Here is a 22,532-nt window from a genome sequence, read left to right as displayed (position 1 = left end):
TCCTATGTTCGACCATCTCCATCCCCGAACGTTGGCGCCTGTCCTATGTGACCCGGCAGCACGTACATACTCACATAGCATGCTGCTGGGTCAGAGAGAGCAGGCTCCGGTGTTAGGGGATGGTGACAGAAGGACACAGGAGGGTGCCTGCTGGCAGGACAGGTAAGTGCACTGCTGCTTCAAGTATTCTGCATCAACACAGGGCCCTGGAGGACCACTATTAGCTTGTGGGGGGTACCTGGGAGGGAAGATCAGCTGGGTCAGGGGACAACATTATCTGGGGTGTGGGGAAGTAAGGAAACAAATATTGCTGCACTGGAAAGTGTAGAAACATTGTGTAATGTGCCTTGATAATAGCAACAAGTCAGCACTCATTATTGATTTGCCTGCTGGACACTCATTGCTATAGATTCCTCAACATTAACCTATATAATTATACAGTATTTGGGAAGTGTAATAAAATAAAATAATGTAATACCTACCAGCTTTGAAGTCCACGTCCACACAGCAGGAAACATCCGATGGCTGATATCCCAGCACTGCGTCAGCAGCTACTTCCTCCACCACCTCACCGGAATCATCTGTGAACACATAGATAAAACATTTATTAGCCTAGAATCATGACTTTGTACACGGAGAACGCATTAAAACTACTTCCCTATTACAGGTTATTTCTGCTTAACAACAAGTTTAACCTGTTAGCAGGGTTAAGCCACCTAGGCTGCCACCTAACTCTTGGTGCACTCCACACCACTCTTCATCTTCTGACACTTTCAGCCTCTAAACCGGAAGTCCTGCTGTAAAGGAGGAAGTGTCAGAAAATGGAGAGCGACGCACAGCACATCAGAAGTGAGGCACCAGACTAAGTGAGTTTGCCATTGCTTACATCCCCACACACACCCAAACACACTCCAGGACAATTACTTTTTTGTGAAATCGATTGGACTAATCACATTCCATGAATGGACCAATCACATTCCACTTTTAGACGAATCATATTGCATGATTAAACTGATAGGGACCAATCAAATTGCACGCTTCTACAAATTAGATTGTCCAATCAAACTGCGATTGTCTCAAGGAAATAATACTCTATACTGAGACTGGGGCCGGAGCCTGTGGCTGCTCAGCCTCTGCTCATATGCACATGCCGTTATTAAGACATCACTTTCCTGACATTACCAGAGGTACGCATGCTGCTATTATGACATCACTTCTCTGACATTTACCAGCCGTACACATGCAGCTATTATGACATAGTTACATAGTAGTTACATAGTTACATAGTTACATAGTCATCACTTTCCTGACATCACAGAGGGGCCTGGTGGAAGCATCAGATTTTATGCTATATGTGAACACATAGATAAAAAAATGCAGTAGCAAAATGCAATCTTTTTTGCACCGCCTAGTATGTTTCCAGCCTGCATCTTTGGACACTGCAGCCTTTTAATCACAATGGTCTTAAGGTGCCTAATAACGGTATAATTTTTTCATCAGATGCTATATTTTGATGCACTTTGAAGACCACAAGTAATCAGAAGTTAATTACTGATTGTTTAATAAGGACATTTTCTCTCTTCAGATAAGATCCTAATATCCAACTTTAAGATCAATTACATTTTCTGTTCCAATTGACCAAATAATCGTTTCATCTCAATTTTTAGCTACAGACTGTGCAATTTTCTGTACATTTTGATTATAAAAAGTTTGTTGAAAGATCGCATCTGATGAAAAAAATTGTACCATTAACCACTTCCCAACCGCCGTATAGACAATTGGCGGCCGGGAAGTGGACCCCGCAAGGACCGCCGTATTGACAAATGGCGGCGGTCCTTGTAGGGGCATGGGCGGCGTGATCGCATCATTCGTGACGCGATCGGCCGCCGGGGACTGGCTCCTCCCACCTCGCGCTGTAACCCACCGGCCGTTCGGAAGCGCCGGCGGGTTACTAACACCCGGATCGCCGCATACAAAGTGTATAATACACTTTGTAATGTTTACAAAGTGTATTATACAGGCTGCCTCCTGCCCTGGTGGTCCCAATGTCCGAGGGACCACCAGGGCAGGCTGCAGCCACCCTATATTGCACCCAAGCACACTGATTTCACCCCCCCCCTGCCCCAGATCGCCCACAGCACCCCTCAGACCCCCCCCCTGCCCACCCCCCAGACCCCTGTTTGCACCCAATCACCCCCCTAATCACCCATCAATCACTCCCTGTCACTATCTGTCAACGCTATTTTTTTTATCCCCCCCTGCCCCCTCCTGATCACCCCCCACCCCTCAGATTCTCCCCAGACCCCCCCCCCCCCCGACCCCCCCCCCTGTGTACTGTATGCATCTATCCCCCTGATCACCTGTCAATCACCTGTCAATCACCCATCAATCACCCCCTGTCACTGCCACCCATCAATCAGCCCCTAACCTTCCCCTTGCGGGCAATCTGATCACCCACCCACACCAATAGATCGCCCGCAGATCCGACGTCAGATCACCTCCCAAGTGTGGTGTTCTCTACCCTAAACACCCACTAATTACCCATCAATCACCCGTCAATCACCCCCTATCACCACCTGTCACTGTTACCCATCAGATCAGACCCTAATCTGCCCCTTGCAGGCACCCAATCACCCGCCTACACGCTCAGATTGCCCTCAGACCCCCCTTATCAATTCGCCAGTGCAATATTTACATCTGTTCTTCCCTGTAATAACCCACTGATCACCTGTCAATCACCTGTCAATCACCCATCAATCACCCCCTGTCACTGCCACCCATCAATCACCCCCTGTCACTGCCACCCATCAATCAGCCCCTAACCTGTCCCTTGCGGGCAATCTGATCACCCACCCACACCAATAGATCGCCCGCAGATCCGACGTCAGATCACCTCCCAAGTGTGGTGTTTACATCTGTTCTCTACCCTAAACACCCACTAATTACCCATCAATGACCCATCAATCGCCCCCTATCACCACCTGTCACTGTTACCCATCAGATCAGACCCTAATCTGCCCCTTGCGGGCACCCAATCACCCGCCTACACGCTCAGATTGCCCTCAGACCCCCCCTTATCAATTCGCCAGTGCAATATTTACATCTGTTCTTCCCTGTAATAACCCACTGATCACCTGTCAATCACCTGTCAATCACCCATCAATCACCCCCTGTCACTGCCACCCATCAATCAGCCCCTAACCTGCCCCTTGCGGGCAATCTGATCACCCACCCACACCAATAGATCGCCCGCAGATCCGACGTCCGATCACCTCCCAAGTGCAGTGTTTACATCTGTTCTCTACCCTAAACACCCACTAATTACCCATCAATCACCCCCTGTCACTGCTACCCATTAGATTAGACCCCTATCTGCCCCTAGGGCACTCAATCACCCGCCCACACCCTCAGAACACCCTCAGACCCCAGTCCTGATCACCTCGCCAGTTGCTTGCATCTATTCCCCCCTCTAATCACACCTTGAGACACCCATCAATCACCTCCTGTCACCCCCTAGCACACCTACCCATCAGATCAGGCCCTAATTTGCCCCGTGTGGGCTCCTGATCACTCGGCCAAACCCTCAGATCCCCCTCAAAACCCCTTCCGATCACCTCCCCAGTGCATTGATTGCATCTATTTTCCCCTCTAACCACCCCCTGAGACACCCATCAATCACCTCCTGTCACCCCCCTAGCACTCCTATCCATCAGATCAGGCCCAATACAACCTGTCATCTCTAAGGCCACCCTGCTTATGACTGGTTCCACAAAATTCGCCCCCTCATAGACCACCTGTCATCAAAATTTGCAGATGCTTATACCCCTGAACAGTCATTTTGAGACATTTGGTTTCCAGACTACTCACGGTTTTGGGCCCCTAAAATGCCAGGGCGGTATAGGAACTCTACAAGTGACCCCATTTTAGAAAAAAAGACACCCCAAGGTATTCTGTTAGGTGTATGACAAGTTCATAGAAGATTTTATTTTTTGTCAAAAGTTAGCGAAAATTGATTTTTATTGGTTTTTTTTCACAAAGTGTCATTTTTCACTAACTTGTGACAAAAATAAACTCTTCTATGAACTCGCCATACACCTAACGGAATACCTTGGGGTGTCTTCTTTCTAAAATGGGGTCACTTGTGGGTTTCCTATACTGCACTGGCATTTTAGGGGCCCTAAACCGTGAGGAGTAGTCTAGAAAACAAATGCCTCAAAATGACCTGTGAATAGGACGTTGGGCCCCTTAGCGCACCTAGGCTGCAAAAAAGTGTCACACATGTGGTACCGCCGTACTCAGGAAAAGTAGTATAATGTGTTTTGGGGTGTATTTTTACACATACCCATGCTGGGTGGAAGAAATCTCTGTAAATGGACAATTGTGTGTAAAAAAAATCAAACAATTGTCATTTACAGAGATATTTCTCCCACCCAGCATGGGTATGTGTAAAAATACACCCCAAAACACATTATACTACTTCTCTTGAGTACGGCGGTACCACATGTGTGCCACCTTTTTACACCCCAAGTGCACTAAGGGGCCCAAAGTCCAATGAGTACCTTTAGGATTTCACAGGTCATTTTGCGACATTTGGTTTCAAGACTACTCCTCACGGTTTAGGGCCCCTAAAATGCCAGGGCAGTATAGGAACCCCACAAATGACCCCATTCTAGAAAGAAGACACCCAAAGGTATTCCGTTAGGAGTATGGTGAGTTCATAGAAGATTTTATTTTTTGCCACAAGTTAGCGGAAAATGACACTTTGTGAAAAAAAACAATTAAAATCAATTTCCGCTAACTTGTGACAGAAAAATAAAATCTTCTATGAACTCACCATACGCCTAACGGAATACCTTGGGGTGTCTTCTTTCTAAAATGGGGTCATTAGTGGGGTTCCTATACTGCCCTGGCATTTTAGGGGCCCTAAACTGTGAGGAGTAGTCTTGAAACAAAAATGACCTGTGAAATCCTAAAGGTACTCATTGGACTTTGGGCCCCTTAGCGCAGTTAGGCTGCAAAAAAGTCCCACACATGTGGTATCACCGTACTCAGGAGAAGTACTATAATGTGTTTTGGGGTGTATTTTTACACATACCCATGCTGAGTGGGAGACATCTTTCTGTAAATGGACAATTGTGTGTAAAAAAAATCAAACAATTGTCATTTGTAGAGATGTTTCTCCCACCCAGCATGGGTATGTGTAAAAATACACCCCAAAACACATTATACTACTTCTCTTGAGTACGGCGGTACCACATGTGTGCCACCTTTTTACACCCCAAGTGCACTAAGGGGCCCAAAGTCCAATGAGTACCTTTAGGATTTCACAGGTCATTTTGCGACATTTGGTTTCAAGACTACTCCTCACGGTTTAGGGCCCCTAAAATGCCAGGGCAGTATAGGAACCCCACAAATGACCCCATTCTAGAAAGAAGACACCCAAAGGTATTCCGTTAGGAGTATGGTGGGTTCATAGAAGATTTTATTTTTTGTCACAAATTAGCTGAAAATGACACTTTGTGAAAAAAAAACAATTAAAATCAATTTCCGCTAACTTGCGACAAAAAATAAAATCTTCTATGAACTCGCCATACTCCTAACGGAATACCTTGGGGTGTCTTCTTTCTAAAATGGGGTCATTAGTGGGGTTCCTATACTGCCCTGGCATTTTAGGGGCCCTAAACCGTGAGGAGTAGTCTTGAAACAAAAATGACCTGTGAAATCCTAAAGGTACTCATTGGACTTTGGGCCCCTTAGCGCAGTTAAGGTGCAAAAAAGTGCCACACATGTGGTATCGCCGTACTCAGGAGAAGTAGTATAATGTGTTTTGGGGTGTATTTTTACACATACCCATGCTGAGTGGGAGAAATATCTCTGTAAATGGACCATTGTGTGTAAAAAAAAATCAAACAATTGTCATTTACAGAGATATTTCTCCCACCCAGCATGGGTATGTGTAAAAATACACCCCAAAACACATTATAATACTTCTCCTGAGTACGGCAATACCACATGTGTGGCACTTTTTTGCAGCCTAACTGCGCTAAGGGGCCCAAAGTCCAATGAGCACCTTTAGGCTTTACAGGGGTGCTCACTATTTAGTACCCCCCAAAATGTCAGGACAGTAAACACACCCTACAAATGACCCCATTTTGGAAAGTAGACACTTCAAGGTATTCAGAAAGGAGCATAGTGAGTCCGTGGCAGATTTCATTTTTTTTTGTCGCAAGTTAGAAGAAATGGAAACTTTTTTTTTTTTGTGTCACAAAGTGTCATTTTCCGCTTACTTGTGACAAAAAATAATATCTTCTATGAACTCACTATGCCTCTCAGTGAATATTTTGGGATGTCTTCTTTCCAAAATGGGGTCATTTGGGGGGTATTTATACTATCCTGGAATTCTAGCCCCTCATGAAACATGTCAGGTGGTCAGAAAAGGCAGAGATGCTGGAAAATGGGAAAATTCACTTTTTGCACCATAGTTTGTAAACGCTATAACTTTTACCCAAACCAATAAATATAGGCTGAATGTTTTTTTTTTAATCAAAAACATGTTTGTCCACATTTTGCGCGCTGCATGTATACAGAAATTTTACTTTATTTGAAAAATGTCAGCACAGAAAGTTAAAAAAATCATTTTTTTGCCAAAATTCATGTCTTTTTTGATGAATATAATAAAAAGTAAAAATCGCAGCAGCAATCAAATAGCACCAAAAGAAAGCTTTATTAGTGACAAGAAAAGGAGCCAAAATTCATTTAGGTGGTAGGTTGTATGAGCAAGCAATAAACCGTGAAAGCTGCAGTGGTCTGAATGGAAAAAAAGTGCCTGGTCCTTAAGGGGGGTAAAGCACACGGTCCTTAAGTGGTTAATAGGCACCTTATGATTAGACTAATCATAATGCATGATTGGACCAATCAGATTGCATCATTTGACCAGTAAGATTAGAGCGATCACATTGCAAGGTTAGATTAACAAAATGAAACCAATCACATTGCATGATTGGACCAATCAGATCAAGCCAATCAGATTGCACTGTTGGACCAATCAGATTGCACAATTGATACAATCAGATCAGACCAATCACATTGCACAGTTGGACCAAACAGACTGGACCCGTCACCTTAATGGGGGCCACTAATGCTCCAATCTTTTTGTCCAATCTCACCAAATCTATGTAATAGAATGTTGAACTGAGTGTGAATATATTGGGCTTGATTCATTAAACCGTGATAACTCATATCACGGCCATTTTCGCACGCATTTTCACATTTGCGCATGATCGCGAATTTGTGTGCGCAATTTCTCGATAGTTTGCGCAAACATGAAAATGTGCACCAAAACGGCCGTGATATGAGTTATCACGGTTTAGTGAATCAAGCCCATTGAATGGATACTTTAGGCAGACTCTTATATTATATAGAAATGGAAAGATTGGGTGAAAAAGATTGGATCATTAGTGGCCACCAATAGACCAACTGAGCAATTTGATTGGTCCAATCTGATTTTGTTCAGTTGTGACCTCTATCACCTTGTGACCGACTGTGCCAAGTTTGAGGACCCTACCATTAGCAGTCTAAGAATAGTTTCAGTTTAAAATTTCCTATTTAAAATGAATGATGAGAATTCGGTAAACTGTTTTAGGCTCCACCCACTTTTCCTAAACTTTAACCCCAGTCACCCAATGACCTACCAAGTCAAGTTTGGGGAGTCAGGCTTTAATACTGTGAGAAAGATAGCTTATTACATTTTCTCATTAAAGGCTATGCGAAAATTGAAAATCAGCACTGATTATTGTTCTGCCTGCTGTACACTCATTTCTATAGATTTATTAATATTACCAATGTATTTGGGATGCGTAATAACATATCATGATGTAGTACTTACCAGCTTCTTCCGCTTCCTCTTCATAAGGTGAAATATCTGATATCTAATATTCTGGCGCTGGGTCCCCAGGTACTTTCTCCTCCACATGACCAGAATCACCTGATACCAGATTTCCCAGCGCTCCTGCAGAACGCCCAGTAGATGGGGCAGGTCTACAGAAGCGGAACAGTCTGCCCAAGAAAGCCCTGATGGAACGCACAGCTGCTTGGGCTCTGCTCCTAGCCGATGTTTGTGGCTCTGAAGCAGCATTGGCAGTTTGTGCAGAGGGCTGCAGAACCTCAAGCTTGAGGTTCCTATTGCGTCGTCTTTTACAACAGCGCAACATAGTTCTACAATGAGAATCTCACTAATGAGTAAATCACTCAAGAGCAAAGTCAATCGCCTTCAATATCGCTACTGAAAACAGAAGTGAGCCTGTGGCTGGTCACCGCCTGCTTATATACACATGCTGCTATTATGACATCACTTCCCTGACATCACCATAGGTACACCTGCATGTAACGATCGGTGTAACACAGAGAGGATCTGATTACCGGTGATATTCAGTATCACCGAGAATGCAGATATATACCATATTATTGATGATCTGCAGTATCACCGATAATCAGATATATCTCTAACCTCTGGACACCTGAGAGATAAGAGTGTTTTGGTGCAACAGTAATACTTTGAGGACCGCACCTGGAAGACAGGTGCAAGAGCAGATCAGTGGTGCTCAACAGAGCTCGAATATTCGAGTAGCTCGAATATTCAAGCTCTTTTTCAGCTATTCGAGCTCGGTATTCGAGCTCCGAATAGCTGGAGATATTCGAATGGGCTATTCGAGTGAACTCGAATAGCACATTCACTATTCGCGCTATTCGAGCTAACAGCGCTATTCGAGCTCGAATACCGAGCTCGAATAGCGTCATAGCCCAGATTGATGTCCTCAGAGCCAATCAGAGGGCTCCCAGGCCCTCTGACGGCAGCCAATCACTGAGGGGGACCCTGGCCAGCCCCTATCCTATAAATAGCGGCCGCCATGTTCGGTTTTTCCGTCCTTGCCTGACTTTGTACAGAGAGAGATCTGCTCCTTTGTGCTTTGGCTTAGCAAGAGCTTTATTGTGGTCATTCACCTAGCGTTTTTGCTCACATACACCTCCTATATACACCTATATTGTTGTTAGTTAGATAGACATTGTATTTTAGTTAGTAGCTTGTGTGTTACTAGAGAGCCAGCTGCTGCAGGCAAGCTTACACAACTTTAGGCCTCAGGGCCTGCCTGTGTGGGCAGCTCAGCTGTTCTCTCCTGTACTCTGTTATTTTATTTCTCATGTATACCAGTATTTCTGCTGTCCTTTACTAGCTACTGAGTGATTGTATTTTGTATTGTAGTTATATAACTGTACTAGGACTAACTAGGACACTCACTGTCACTGTTTGTTCATAGCTCCTGCGTGTGACCGTGTGTGTGTGCGTGCACTGTCTGTAGTGTACACACACTCTATTTCCTTCTGATTACTGATTAATTATTGTAATTTCTAGTTGTACTTCCTGACTGTTACTACTTACTTACTGTACTAGGGACACTCACTCTGTCACTGTTCATAGGCTAGCTCCTGCGTGTGTGTGCGCGTGCACTGTCTGTAGTGTACACACACTCTATTTCCTTGTGATCACTACTGATTACTGAATCTGATTAAGTTGTAATTTCTAGTTGTACTTCCTGACTGTTACTACTTACTTACTGTACTAGGGACACTCACTCAGTCACTGTTCATAGGCTAGCTCCTGCACGTGTGTGCGCGTGCGTGCACTCACTGTCTGTAGTGTACACACACTCTATTTCCTTGTGATTACTACTGATTATTGTAATTTCTAGTTGTACTTCCTGACTGTAACTACTTACTTACTGTACTAGGGACACTCACTCAGTCACTGTTCATAGGCTAGCTCCTGCGCGTGTGTGCGCGTGCGTGCATTCACTGTCTGTAGTGTACACACACTCTATTTCCTTGTGATTACTACTGATTATTGTAATTTCTAGTTGTACTTCCTGACTGTTACTACTTACTTACTGTACTAGGGACACTCACTCAGTCACTGTTCATAGGCTAGCTCCTGCGCGTGTGTGCGCGTGCGTGCACTCACTGTCTGTAGTGTACACACACTCTATTTCCTTGTGATTACTACTGATTATTGTAATTTCTAGTTGTACTTCCTGACTGTTACTACTTACTTACTGTACTAGGGACACTCACTCAGTCACTGTTCATAGGCTAGCTCCTGCGCGTGTGTGCGCGTGCGTGCACTCACTGTCTGTAGTGTACACACACTCTATTTCCTTGTGATTACTACTGATTATTGTAATTTCTAGTTGTACTTCCTGACTGTTACTACTTACTTACTGTACTAGGGACACTCACTCAGTCACTGTTCATAGGCTAGCTCCTGCGCATGTGTGTGCGTGCGTGCACTCACTGTCTGTAGTGTACACACACTCTATTTCCTTGTGATTACTACTGATTATTGTAATTTCTAGTTGTACTTCCTGACTGTAACTACTTACTTACTGTACTAGGGACACTCACTCAGTCACTGTTCATAGGCTAGCTCCTGCGCGTGTGTGCGCGTGCGTGCATTCACTGTCTGTAGTGTACACACACTCTATTTCCTTGTGATTACTACTGATTATTGTAATTTCTAGTTGTACTTCCTGACTGTTACTACTTACTGTACTAGGGACACTCACTCAGTCACTGTTCATAGGCTAGCTCCTGCGCGTGTGTGCGTGTGCGTAAACTCACTGTCAGTAGTGTACACACACTCTATTTCCTTGTGATTACTACTGATTATTGTAATTTCTAGTTAGTGTACTAGGGTACACACTCACTGTTCACTATTCACACTTACTGATTACCGATTATTGTATTTTGTATTTGTACTGTACTAATCAGTTAGCGATCTAATCACTTAGTGATTAGTGTCACCTCACCCACCAACCCACTCCATTAAAGTACCCCACTTTTCACCCGCCCTTTTAAAAAACTTTTGTGTTTACGCCCAAAACATCTAAGATGTCTGGAAGTGGCAGCCAGCGCGGTTTGGGCAAGGGGAAGGGCAGCAAGGGAATCAGGAGGAGAGGGAGCAGCATTGTGGCAAGCCGCGGCCGTGCCACCATGCACAGTTCCGCAGCAGCAGCGTCAGTGGCTAACATTCCTCCTATAGCCACTGGCCGTGGACGCCTTGGGCGCCGCCCAGCAGGAGCATCTGCAACTCACGCTGCAGAGACACAGCAGCAGCAGCGTGTAGCACCTGCTCCGATTTTCCTCCAGCCGGGTCGGGAACGTCCCATTCAGGAAAAGGATGCAGACACTGTGGTGCAACTGATGACGGAGGATGAGCAGCCCGCCATCAGCTCTGCATCCGAGGCCTCCACCCTCACCACCACCACCACCCCTGTTCGCAGCAGCCGCCCAGCAGGGCCTGGGGAGGAGGCCAGTTCACCGCCACTCGCCGACCTTTCATTCAGCAGTCTTTTGACCCCAGGCATCATGAGTAAATTGTCTGCTGTTGTTGGCGATCTTGAGGAGGAGATGCTGATGGGCACTTTGGGGGAGGAGGGATTGGACAGCAAGACTGTGGCGACAGTCAAGCAGCCCATCCATGCATCAGGAGAGGAGTTTGGGGGGTCATCATCCCAGCAGGACATGTTTCAGGAGGGGGAGGATGATGATGACACGGTGACAGACAAAGACTGGGTGCCACCAGCTCCAGGGGATGTCGTCATCAGCAGCTCTGAGGAGGAGGAGGATGCGCTTGTGGGCCTTGCAAGGAGGCGCATCATTGCAAGCATTGGCAGCAGTAGGCAGGTCCCACAGCCTGCTGGTGTCTCAGGCTCAGCAGCAGCAGCATCTGCCAGTACCACCACCAGCTGCACCCAAGCCCCCGCCCCAACCACCACAGGGAGACAGACAGCAGCGGCTCCAGGCCGTAGGGGGTTGTTTTTGTCACCAATCTGGCGGTTTTTCACCATGCCCACAGTGTACAGCAAGTACGCCACTTGCAACCACTGTCAGCGGAAGTTGAGCAGAGGTGCAGACCCCTTAAAGTTCAGCACCAGCTCGCTCATCAACCACCTTGCTGCGAAACATTTCCACCAGCATGAGGAGTTCCAGAGGCTGAAGGCATCTGGTGCTGGCAGTGGCTCCACACCCATCACTGCACAGCCTGCAGCAGCAGCAGCAACAGCAGCCACCCGCCCTCCTGCTCCTCCAGCAGCACCAGCAGGAGTGCGGAAACGCACTGCTCCTCCCCCCTCTGCAACTCCTGCCGCCGACACTGAGGCCTGTTCTGGCAGCCAGTCCTCAGTGGCCTCCTCTGCTGTGTCTGCTGATTCCCGTGCCAGCAAAAGGCCACGCCAGAGCCTTTTGAGTGAGTCCTTCCAGGGGGTGGTTAGGGCTCTGCCTCCCAGCAGCCGTCGCGTGTGGCAGCTGAACGGCTTGCTGGCACGGGCCATGTGCTCCCAACTCCTGCCGTACACGCTCGTGCAGGAGGGGAGCGACATGCGTGCGCTGCTTGCTTGTGCAGCCCCAGACTGGCAGCTCCCCAGCAGACACTTCTTCGCCCGCAAGGCCATTCCTGCACTGCACCGCTTTGTGATGGCCAATATGGAGCGAGGGCTGGAGCACGTGGTTGGTGAAAGGGTCCACGTCACCATGGACTCCTGGAGCAGCCGCTTCGGGACAGGCCGCTACCTGTCCTTCACTGTCCACTGGGTCAGCTTGGTGGAAGGGGGTGAGGATGGGAGAGCAGCAGCGGGCACAGCAGCAGCAGCAACACAGTGGGTGGTGCCACCCTGCAGGGTCAGGGGAACTGCAGCAGGTTCCTCCGATCCTCTGCCATCCTACGGCACACCTGGCCAAACCCCCCGCCTCAGCAGCAGCGTGAAGGCCCGCCACTGCCAAGCGCTGCTGCACTTGGTCAGCCTTGGGAAGACCAAACTGACGGCAACCCATGTGTTGGCCAAACTCCAGGAGCAGGAGAGGATTTGGCTGACCCCCAGAGGCCTCAGAGTCGGAGAGGTGGTGGCCGACAATGGGGCCAATCTGGTTGCCGCAATAGACAGGGGAAACCTGACCCACATCCCCTGTCTTGCCCACGTGCTGAACCTGGTGGTGCAGAAGTTCTTGCGCACCTACCAGGGGGTGGGCGAACTGCTGGAAACGGCAAGGAACGTTGTGCGTCACTTCCGGCGCTCGGCTGCAGCCTGTGCGAGCCTGGAAGACGTGCAAAAGGAGCTGGAGCTGCCACGCCATCGGCTGATCCTTGACGTTCCGACTCGCTGGAACTCCACCCTGGCGATGTTGGAGTGTCTGGTTGAACAGAAGCACGCTGTCAACCAGTACCTTGCCCAGGCCACTGTGTCCGCCGCTCAGAGAAGGGACAGGACCAGCAACATCCCGTCCATCGTCCCCGATGATGACTGGAGGCACATGCAGCAGGTGTGCTTAGTGCTGGCTCCCTTTCTGCAGGCCACTAACATGGTGAGCAGGGACCATGCTATGGTCTGCGAGTGGGTGCCCCTGGTTTGTCTGCTGAACAGGGCCCTCGATGCTTTGCTGGAACAGGGAGCGGCAGCCTTGGACCAGCAGGAGCGTCATGCAGCTGCACAGTCCACCTCTGAGGGGGAGGAGAAGGAGGACTTGGTGGAGGTCCCTGACCTTGCTGCTGATGAGGGGGATCAGCACAGTGCAGCTGAGTTGGTGCGGGGGTGGAGAGAGGATGAGGCTGAGGAAGGAGAGGAGGAGGATGAGGACAGCACTGCCGCTGATATGCCAGCACACGTGGCCCGCCTCTTCCCAATGGCAGCGCACATGCTGACGTGCCTGCGCAAGGACCCCAGGGTGATCCAGATGAAGCAGAGGGAGGACATCTGGATCAGCATGATGTTGGACCCACGCCTCAAGGGGAAGTTGAGCCAGTTCCTGCCGCCTGCAGGAGGAGACCCTATAATAAGGAGCTTGCAGCAGGCCCTTGTTGAGCGCTTGGAGGAAGCCTTCCCCCAGCCTTCCACCCCCACTGTCCAGCCCGCACAGAGGCAGCAGCAGGTGCCTGCATCCAGCAGCAAGCGCCCCACAGACCTGCTGTCTCTCAGCAACGAGCTCTACAGGACTGTAGAGGCTCCAGCAGCAGTGACTAGAGAGGAGGTGCATGCAGCAGCATCCTCCTCCGGTCACAGCCAGCGCCTGACCCGAATGGTGGCTGACTACATGGGGTCCTACAGCGGGCTTGACAGCGATGCCCCTGTTGATCCCATGGAGTATTGGGTCAAGCGCCTGGAGATCTGAAGCGAGCTGGCGCAGTACGCCCTGGAAGTGCTGTCCTGTCCCCCTTCCAGCGTGCTGTCCGAGCGCTGCTTCAGTGCAGCTGGTGGCGTGGTCACCGAGAAACGCTCACGTCTGTCTCACAAGTCTGTGGACAGACTGACGTTTCTCAAGATGAACCAGGCGTGGGTGGAAGGCGAGTTTCTGGCCCCTGTTGTCGGCGAGAGGGGGACATGAACTGAAGAACCATCGTTAATGTGCCTTACCACCCTTTACCACCTCCTGACTCCTGCTCACTAAGCCAGCCTGGTTCACTTTGACTATTACGTCGCCTGCAGCAACACATTTTATACCTACAGTGGGCTGCTGTGTACTGCCCTTCTGCTGTCTGTCTGTGTTTCCCACTGCCAGGGTACACAGATTTACCTTCTGCTGCCACTCTGCCACCAGCTATTACGTCAAACAATAGCTATATCTGTCTGTGTAATTTTCTATAAAAAACAAAACAAATAAACCATAAAAAAAAAAAAGGTTTAATTTTTCTGAGGTGCCCGGGTTGAAAACTGTGTTGTCCCAGTTGTGTATTGGACACGATGTGGGCTGCACGACCGCTGTCTGGAACCTCCTGCTGTGTTTATTTACAGCCCTGGTATCACCGCTAGGTACCAGGGCTATTATGTCACGCTGCCTGCCTGGCCTGCTGCCACACTCACACTACTCCTCCATTCCTCCTGCTGCTGCTGCTGTCTGTCTGTGTTTCCCACTGCCAGGGTACACAGAATTAAGTTCTGCTGCCACTCTGCCACCAGCTATTACGTCAAACAATAGTTGCTCACATTACTCCTCCATTCCTCCTGCTGCTGCTGCTGTCTGTCTGTGTTTCCCACTGCCAGGGTACACAGAATTACCTTCTGCTGCCACTCTGCCACCAGCTATTACGTCAAACAATAGCTATATGTGTCTGTGTAATTTGTTGTTAAAAAACAAAACAAATAAACCATAAAAAAAAAAAAAAAAAGGTTTAATTTTTCTGAGGTGCCCGGGTTGAAAACTGTGTTGTCCCAGTTGTGTATTGGACACGATGTGGGCTGCACGACCGCTGTCTGGGACCTCCTGCTGTGTTTATTTACAGCCCTGGTATCACCGCTAGGTACCAGGGCTATTATGTCATGCTGCCTGCCTCAATGACTGCCTGCTGCCACACACTCATCCTCCTCCTCCTGCTGCTGAATTTACCTCCTGCTGTCTGTGTGTTTTCACTGCCAGGGAGCACATACAATGGCGCTTCCAACATGCGTGCGCCACCAGCTATTTGTTACGCTCAAAAATAGCTGCATTTCTTTAAAAAAAACAAAAAATTTTATATACTTTTTATTAATACTGTGTGATATTATTTTTAGAGGTGTCCGGGTTGAAAACTGTGTTGTCCCAGTTGTGTATTGGACATGATGTGGGCTTCACGACCGTTGTCTGGAACCTCATGCAGTGTATTTACGGCCTGGTACCACCGCTAGGTACCACAGCCTATTATGTCTCGTCTCGCTGCCTGCCTCATTGACTGCCTGCTGCCACACAATCATCCTCCTCCTCCTGCTGCTGAATTTACCTCCTGCTGTCTGTGTGTTTCCACTGCCAGGGAGCACATACAATGGCGCTTCCAACATGCGTGCGCAACCAGCTATTTATTACGCTCAAAAATAGCTGCATTTCTTTAAAAAAAAATATAAAAGAGAAATAAGTAAAGAAGAAGAAGACGATATAGAAAAAGAAGGAGAAGAAGAAGAAGAAGAAGAAGAAGGAGAAGAAGAAGAAGATGAAGAAGATGAAGAAGAAGATGAAGAAGATGAAGAAGAAGAAGATGAAGAAGAAGAAGATGAAGAAGAAGATGACGAAGATGAAGAAGATGAAGAAGAAGATGAAGAAGATGAAGAAGAAGAAGATGAAGAAGATGAAGAAGATGAAGAAGAAGAAGATGAAGAAGATGAAGAAGAAGAAGATGATGATGATGAAGAAGAAGAAGATGAAGAAGAAGAAGATGAAGAAGATGAAGAAGATGAAGAAGAAGATGATGAAGAAGAAGATGAAGAAGAAGATGATGATGAAGAAGATGAAGAAGAAGAAAAAGAAGAAGAAGAAGACGATATAGAAGAAGAAGAAGAAGATATAGAAGAAGATATAGAAGAAGAAGATATAGAAGAAGAAGAAGAAGAAGATATAGAAGATAAAGAAGAAGAAGAAGAAGTATATACAGTACTGAACAACATTTTGGACACAACTTCTCTTTCCACCTTTTTTTTTTTTTAAGGAACATCCCCACATAATCACTTGCAGTTGTTACTTGGAAAAAAAGATGTTTCTTGCATCATTCACCCTCAAAACAAGTGTTGGAAGCTATTTAAGGCCAATTCGAATAGTCAGCTCGAATAATGAGTTTGAATACCGACTCGAATAGTGAGGTCGAAGTCCGAGGTCGAATCGAATAGTAAAAAATATTCGACTCGAATATTCGACCGAATTCAAATAATTTACTATTCAAATTCGACCAAACTCGAATTATAAAAAGGGGTATCCGAGCATCACTAGAGCAGATAGGAATACTGCTCGGCAACTGGTTCCTTCCGTAGTCTGGACTCTCCAAGGGGAGGAGTCAGATAGAGAATGGGAAGGACAGAACGTGAGTGACACCAATGGAGAAGTGTCACTGACAGATCTGTGAACTATCTCCTAACAGGAGAGATAGTTCTCGAGGTCGGACAAGCCAGGTCGTAACACACGGAGAGATAAAGTACAGAGACAGGAGGCAGATGCAGAATTCGGAGACTAGCCGAGTTTTGGCTAGAGTGGGGCCGAACCTCTGATTTTAGGTTCGCGAACCGGGTTCGCGAACTTACGCGTAAGGTTCGGTTCGCGTAAAAGTTCGCGAACCGCAATAGACTTCAATGGGGATGCGAACTTTGAAAAAAAATAATTATGCTGGCCACAAAAGTGATGGAAAAGATGTTTCAAGGGGTCTAACACCTGGGCCCCCAGGTGGAGGAGTGGGATACATGCCAAAAGTCCCCGGGAAAAATCTGGATTTGACGCAAAGCAGCGTTTTAAGGGCAGAAATCACATTGAATGCTAAATGACAGGCCTAAAGTGCTTTAAAACATCTTGCATGTGTATACATCAATCAGGTAGTGTAATTAAGGTACTGCTTCACACTGACACACCAAACTCACCGTGTAACGCACCGCAAACAGCTGTTTGTGTAGTGACGGCCGTGCTGGACTGGTGCGCACCATGGCGAGAGTGCAGGTTTTGGTGGCTTTACAGCCCATATGGTCGCCTGGCTGATGTAGCTGAATGACAGAACAGTGACTGTCCAGCTGATCAAATTTGGTCTGACCACAATGAGGCAACGACCTTATTATCTTTTGTGTGCCCCCCGAGACACTCATCTAGGCGCCGGTCATTGCTTCATTATGATACGCAAGCCCCTTCACCACGGCAAGGTAATGATCACGAAGGGGAATGGGCGCATGTACATGCCTTTTCTTTTGTTGTTGCAGCTGCCCGCAGTGCAGCCAGAAAAATTAGGCAGTCATGTACACGCACCAGAAAAATTATTACAGCGGCAGCAGCGGCCTAAAAAATTCAGCAATCCGCCTGGAGTCCCGGACCCTGTTGGTGGTGGCGGAGAAGGTAGTCAAGCGGCCTGCAGGCAGACATGCTGTGTGGAGGGACTGGGAGCGACTTAGTCTTCTTGGGGCAGGCCAGGCAGCCAGTCACACGGCGTGCAGGCAGAGATGCTGTGTGTGCGGGGACTGACTTAGTCTTGGGGCGGGCAGCAGCCCTCCGGGATCCATGCCTCATTCATTTTGATAAAGGTGAGGTACTTAACAGTTTTGTGACTTAGGTGACTTCTCTTCTCAGTGACAATGCCTCCAGCTGCGCTGAAGGTCCTTTCTGACAGGACGCTTGCGGCAGGGCAGGAGAGAAGTTGGATGGCAAATTGGGACAGCTCTGGCCACAGGTCAAGCCTGCGCACCCAGTAGTTCAAGGGTTCCTCATCGCTGTTCACAGCAGTGTCTACATCCACACTTAAGGCCAGGTAGTCGGCTACCTGCCGTTCCAGGCGTTGGTGAAGGGTGGATCCGGAAGGGCTACGGCGAGGCGCTGGACTGAAGAACGTCCGCATGTCCGACATCACCATGAGATCGCTGGAGCGTCCTGTCTTTGACTGCGTGGACACGGGAGGAGGATTAGTGGCAGTGGTACCTTGCTGGCGTTGTGCTGTCACATCACCCTTAAAGGCATTGTAAAGCATAGTTGACAGCTTGTTCTGCATGTGCTACATCCTTCCCACCTTCCGGTGAGTTGGTAACACTTTGTGCCTGTACCGAGGGTCTAGTAGTGTGGCCACCCAGTACAGCTCATTCCCCTTGAAGTTTTTTATACGGGGGTCCCTCAACAGGCAGGACAGCATAAAAGACGACATCTGCACAAAGTCGGATCCAGATGTACCATCCATCTCCTCTTGCTCTTTGTCAGTGACGTCACGTAAGTCAACCTCCTCCCCCCAGCCGCGAACAATACCACGGGAAGGTTGAGCAGCACAAGCCCCCTGCGACGCCTGCTGCGGTTGTTCTCCTGCCGCCGTCCCCTCCTCCTCCTCCCCCAAAGAAACACCTTGCTCATCATCCTCTGAGTCTGACTCGTCTTCTGCACATGACTTCTCTTCTTCCTCCTCCTCCCCCCTCTGTGCTGCCGCAGGTGTTGAGGAAACAGCTGGGTCTGATGAAAATTGGTCCCATGCCTGTTCCTGCCATAACTGTTCCTGGTCACGCTCATTCACAGCTTCATCTGCCACTCTACGCACAGCACGCTCCAAGAAGTAAGCATAGGGAATCAAGTCACTGATGGTGCCTTCACTGCGGCTCACCAGGTTGGTCACCTCCTCAAACGGCCGCATGAGCCTGCATGCATTTCTTATCAGTGTCCAGTTGTCGGGCCAAAACATCCCCATCTTCCCAGACTGTTTCGTTCTACTGTAGTTGTAGAGGTACTGGGTGACGGCTTTCTCCTGTTCTAGCAGGCGGGAGAACATGAGCAGGGTCGAATTCCAGCGAGTCAGGCTATCGCAAATCAGGCGTCTCACCGGCAAGTTGTTTTTCCGCTGAATTTCCGCAAAGCGTGCCATGGCTGTGTAAGACCGCCTCAAATGCCCACAGAACTTCCTGGCCTGCTTCAGGACATCCGCTAAGCCAGGATACTTTGACACAAATCTTTGAACAACTAGATTCATGACATGTGCCATGCAGGGTATGTGTGTCAGCTTCCCCATATGCAAAGCAGCAAGGAGGTTGCTGCCGTTGTCGCACACCACGTTGCCTATCTCCAGGTGGTGCGGGGTCAGCCACTCATCCACCTGTTTCTTAAGAGCAGCCAGGAGAGCTGCTCCAGTGTGACTCTCCGCTTTGAGGCAAGACATGTCTAAGATGGCGTGACACCGTCGTACCTGGCATGCAGCATAGGCCCTGCGGAGCTGGGGCTGTGTAGCTGGAGAGGAGAACTGCCACTCAGCCAAGGAGGAGGAGGACAGCGAAGAGCATGTAGCAGGAGGAGAGGAGGTGGCAGGAGGCCTGCCTGCAAGCCGTGGAGGTGTCACAATTTGGTCCGCTGCGCCCTGCTTGCCATCGTTCACCAGGTTGACCCAATGGGCTGTGTACGTAATGTAACGGCAGGTCAGGTGTACCCTTGACCCAACGCTCTTCGCAAGAGATGACACCACTTGCCTCTCAACTTCACGGTGCAGTTGGGGTATGGCCTTTCTAGAAAAATAAGTGCGGCCTGGCATCTTCCACTGCGATGTCCCGATGGCCACAAATTTACGGAAGGCCTCAGAGTCCACCAGCCGGTATGGTAACAGCTGGCGAGCTAACAGTTCCGCCACGCCAGCTGTCAGACACCGGGCAAGGGGGTGAGTGGCCGAAATTGGCTTCTTCCGCTCAAACATTTCCTTCACGGACACCTGACTGTTGCTGTGGGCAGAGGAGCAGGAACCGCTCAAGGGCAGAGGCGGAGTGGAGGAGGGTGCCTGTGAAGGTACAAGGGAGAAAGCGGCAGAAGCAGATGATGCACCTGAAGGAGGAAGAGGAGAAGGAGGGTGACTTTTCTTTTGTGTGCTGCTGCTGCTTTTGCTCAGGTGGCCATCCCATTGCTGTTTGTGCCTTTTCTCCAGGTGCCTTCGTAAGGCACTTGTCCCTACGTGAGTGTTGGCCTTTCCACGGCTCAATTTTTGTTGGCAGAGCGAACAGATGGCTTTGCTCCGATCTGAGGCACACACATTAAAAAATGTCCACACCGCTGAGCCACCCTGGGATGTGGGCACTATGGGGACCTCAGCAGCTGATGCTGAAGGGCAAGTTGGCTGGCTGTACATAGGTGGCGATACATGGTGCCGGACACTGCCACCAGCTGTTTCTAACGAAGAGCTGCCCCAGCTTCTTTCAGCAACTTCTCTCCTCCTACTACTCTCTGACTCCCCCTCTGAACTGTCCCCCTCTTCATCTCCTCTATTGGGAACATACAGAGGATCCGTATCATCGTCATCATCGTAATCATCCTGCCCAGCTTCGCTTGCCTCAGAAGAATCCAAACATCCACCATCAGTAGGTCCTTCATACTCCTCACACGTTACATCCATAGTGTTCATATGAGCTGGTGAAAATTCATCTGGCTGTAACAACAATGGATGTGCATCAGTGATTTCACCACTAAATAATTCTTGCGAAGTGTAATAACTTTGTTACATTGTAACTGATTAGTATATTTCCGAGGATATTGCGTGGGAACTGGCTTTTAAAGGGACAGGTAAGTATTAATGGTTAATTAAGAATATTAAAGGACTTTTTTCGTGGTTGTTTTTTGTTCAATTAAAATACTTTTTCTATGTGTTTGTGTGTTTATTTACTTTTAACTCTTAAAGGAAATGGGTAAGGGGTACTACAAGTACCTCTATACTCATTTCTCCTGGGAGGGGGGTGGGCATCTGGGGGACCCCTTTTTAAAGGGGACTCCCAGATGCCACCATGAACCCCTCCCCAGGAAATCGCGGCCTCCACCTCCACCGCCCATCGGAGGTGGAGAAGAGCCCCTTGTCCTTGAATTGGACAAGGGCTCGGAGGGGGAGGGGAAAGCTTGGCTGCCCCTCCCCTTCCGAGACCCCCCAATCCATGGACCATGCGGGCTGGTATAGTCAGGGTGCGGAGCCCCACGCGGCCGGTGCTCCGCATTCTGGCTATCCCAGTCTGCATGGGGGACAAGGGGTTAAAGAGGTCTGGGAGGGGGGACCCCACGTCGTTTTTTTTTTATATTTCCCATACTCAGAACGAAGTAAGTAAAACTCTTCCCACTTGGGGGAATCTATGAAAATAAAACACTATTGTTACCTGTGCAAAAAAACCTGACATTTTCCGCATTTAAAAGACATTTTCGCCCTTGAAACTTAAAAATCGATTTTCTCAAAAACTATAAGGTCTTTTTGAAAAAAAAAAATTTCCTCTTATTCCCACTGATCCCCTTAATATACCCTGTGAATTTGGTGTTCCTAAATTTTAAGCAGGCTTTGCTATTAACCGTTAAAGTCGGCGGGTTTTTAAATGTATATATTTTTCCTTTGAAACTTTAACATCGATTTTCTCAAAAACTATAAGGTCTTTTTGAAAAAAAAAATTTCCTCTTATTTCTTCTGATCTCCTTAATATATTCTCCAAATTTGAGGCTCTTAGCACTTAAGGGGGCTTTGCTATTAACCTTTAAAGTCGGCGGCTACCTAACATTGATCCATGCGTCAACTTTTCCGCTTGGCAGCATGACCTTATGCATTAATTGCTAGTAAGATTTTACGCGTAAGCCTATAACGTAATAACCTGAATTACGGTATACTTACGCGTAATTGCGTAAGTGCTATGCGTAATTATAGACATGTACCGAAATTGAATGTCTATGCCGTAAGCGTAATTTCGTAATGCGTAATAGCGTAAAATTACGCGTAATGATCCGTAAGCGTAGCTTTCTCCATTACGACCAGCACTGGTATCCAGTGGCTTCACTGAACAGAACAGGTATGGTGGGCTCACTGAACAGAACAGGTATGCAGCCAGGAACAAGCTAAGCCTAACTAATCTTTCCCTATGAGAGACAGTCTGCAGCAGCTCGCCCTACTCTCACTAACGCAGGCACACGAGTGAGCGTAATGGCCGCCGCTGCCTGCCTTTTATTAGGGGGGGAGTGGCTCCAGGGGCTAGTGTAGCCTAGTTGGCTACACTGGGCCTGCTGACTGTGATGTAGAGGGTCAA

General features: G+C 48.2%; 1 protein-coding gene across 1 annotated transcript in view; it reads right to left on the bottom strand.

Moving 5' to 3' along the window:
• LOC137561079 (protein kinase C theta type-like) overlaps nt 1-22,532 on the bottom strand; it is an 80,922-nt gene that overhangs the window by 23,469 nt on the left and 34,921 nt on the right. Inside the window, exon 3 of the mRNA XM_068272316.1 lies at nt 483-581. Within this exon, the coding sequence (XP_068128417.1) occupies nt 483-581 (99 nt within the window). The remainder of the gene's footprint in view (nt 1-482; nt 582-22,532) is intronic.

Source organism: Hyperolius riggenbachi, chromosome 3 (assembly GCF_040937935.1).
Source record: "Hyperolius riggenbachi isolate aHypRig1 chromosome 3, aHypRig1.pri, whole genome shotgun sequence".
Lineage (NCBI taxonomy): Eukaryota > Metazoa > Chordata > Amphibia > Anura > Hyperoliidae > Hyperolius > Hyperolius riggenbachi.
Note: the sequence above shows the minus strand (reverse complement) of the source record. Positions and strands in the feature narration are given on the sequence as shown.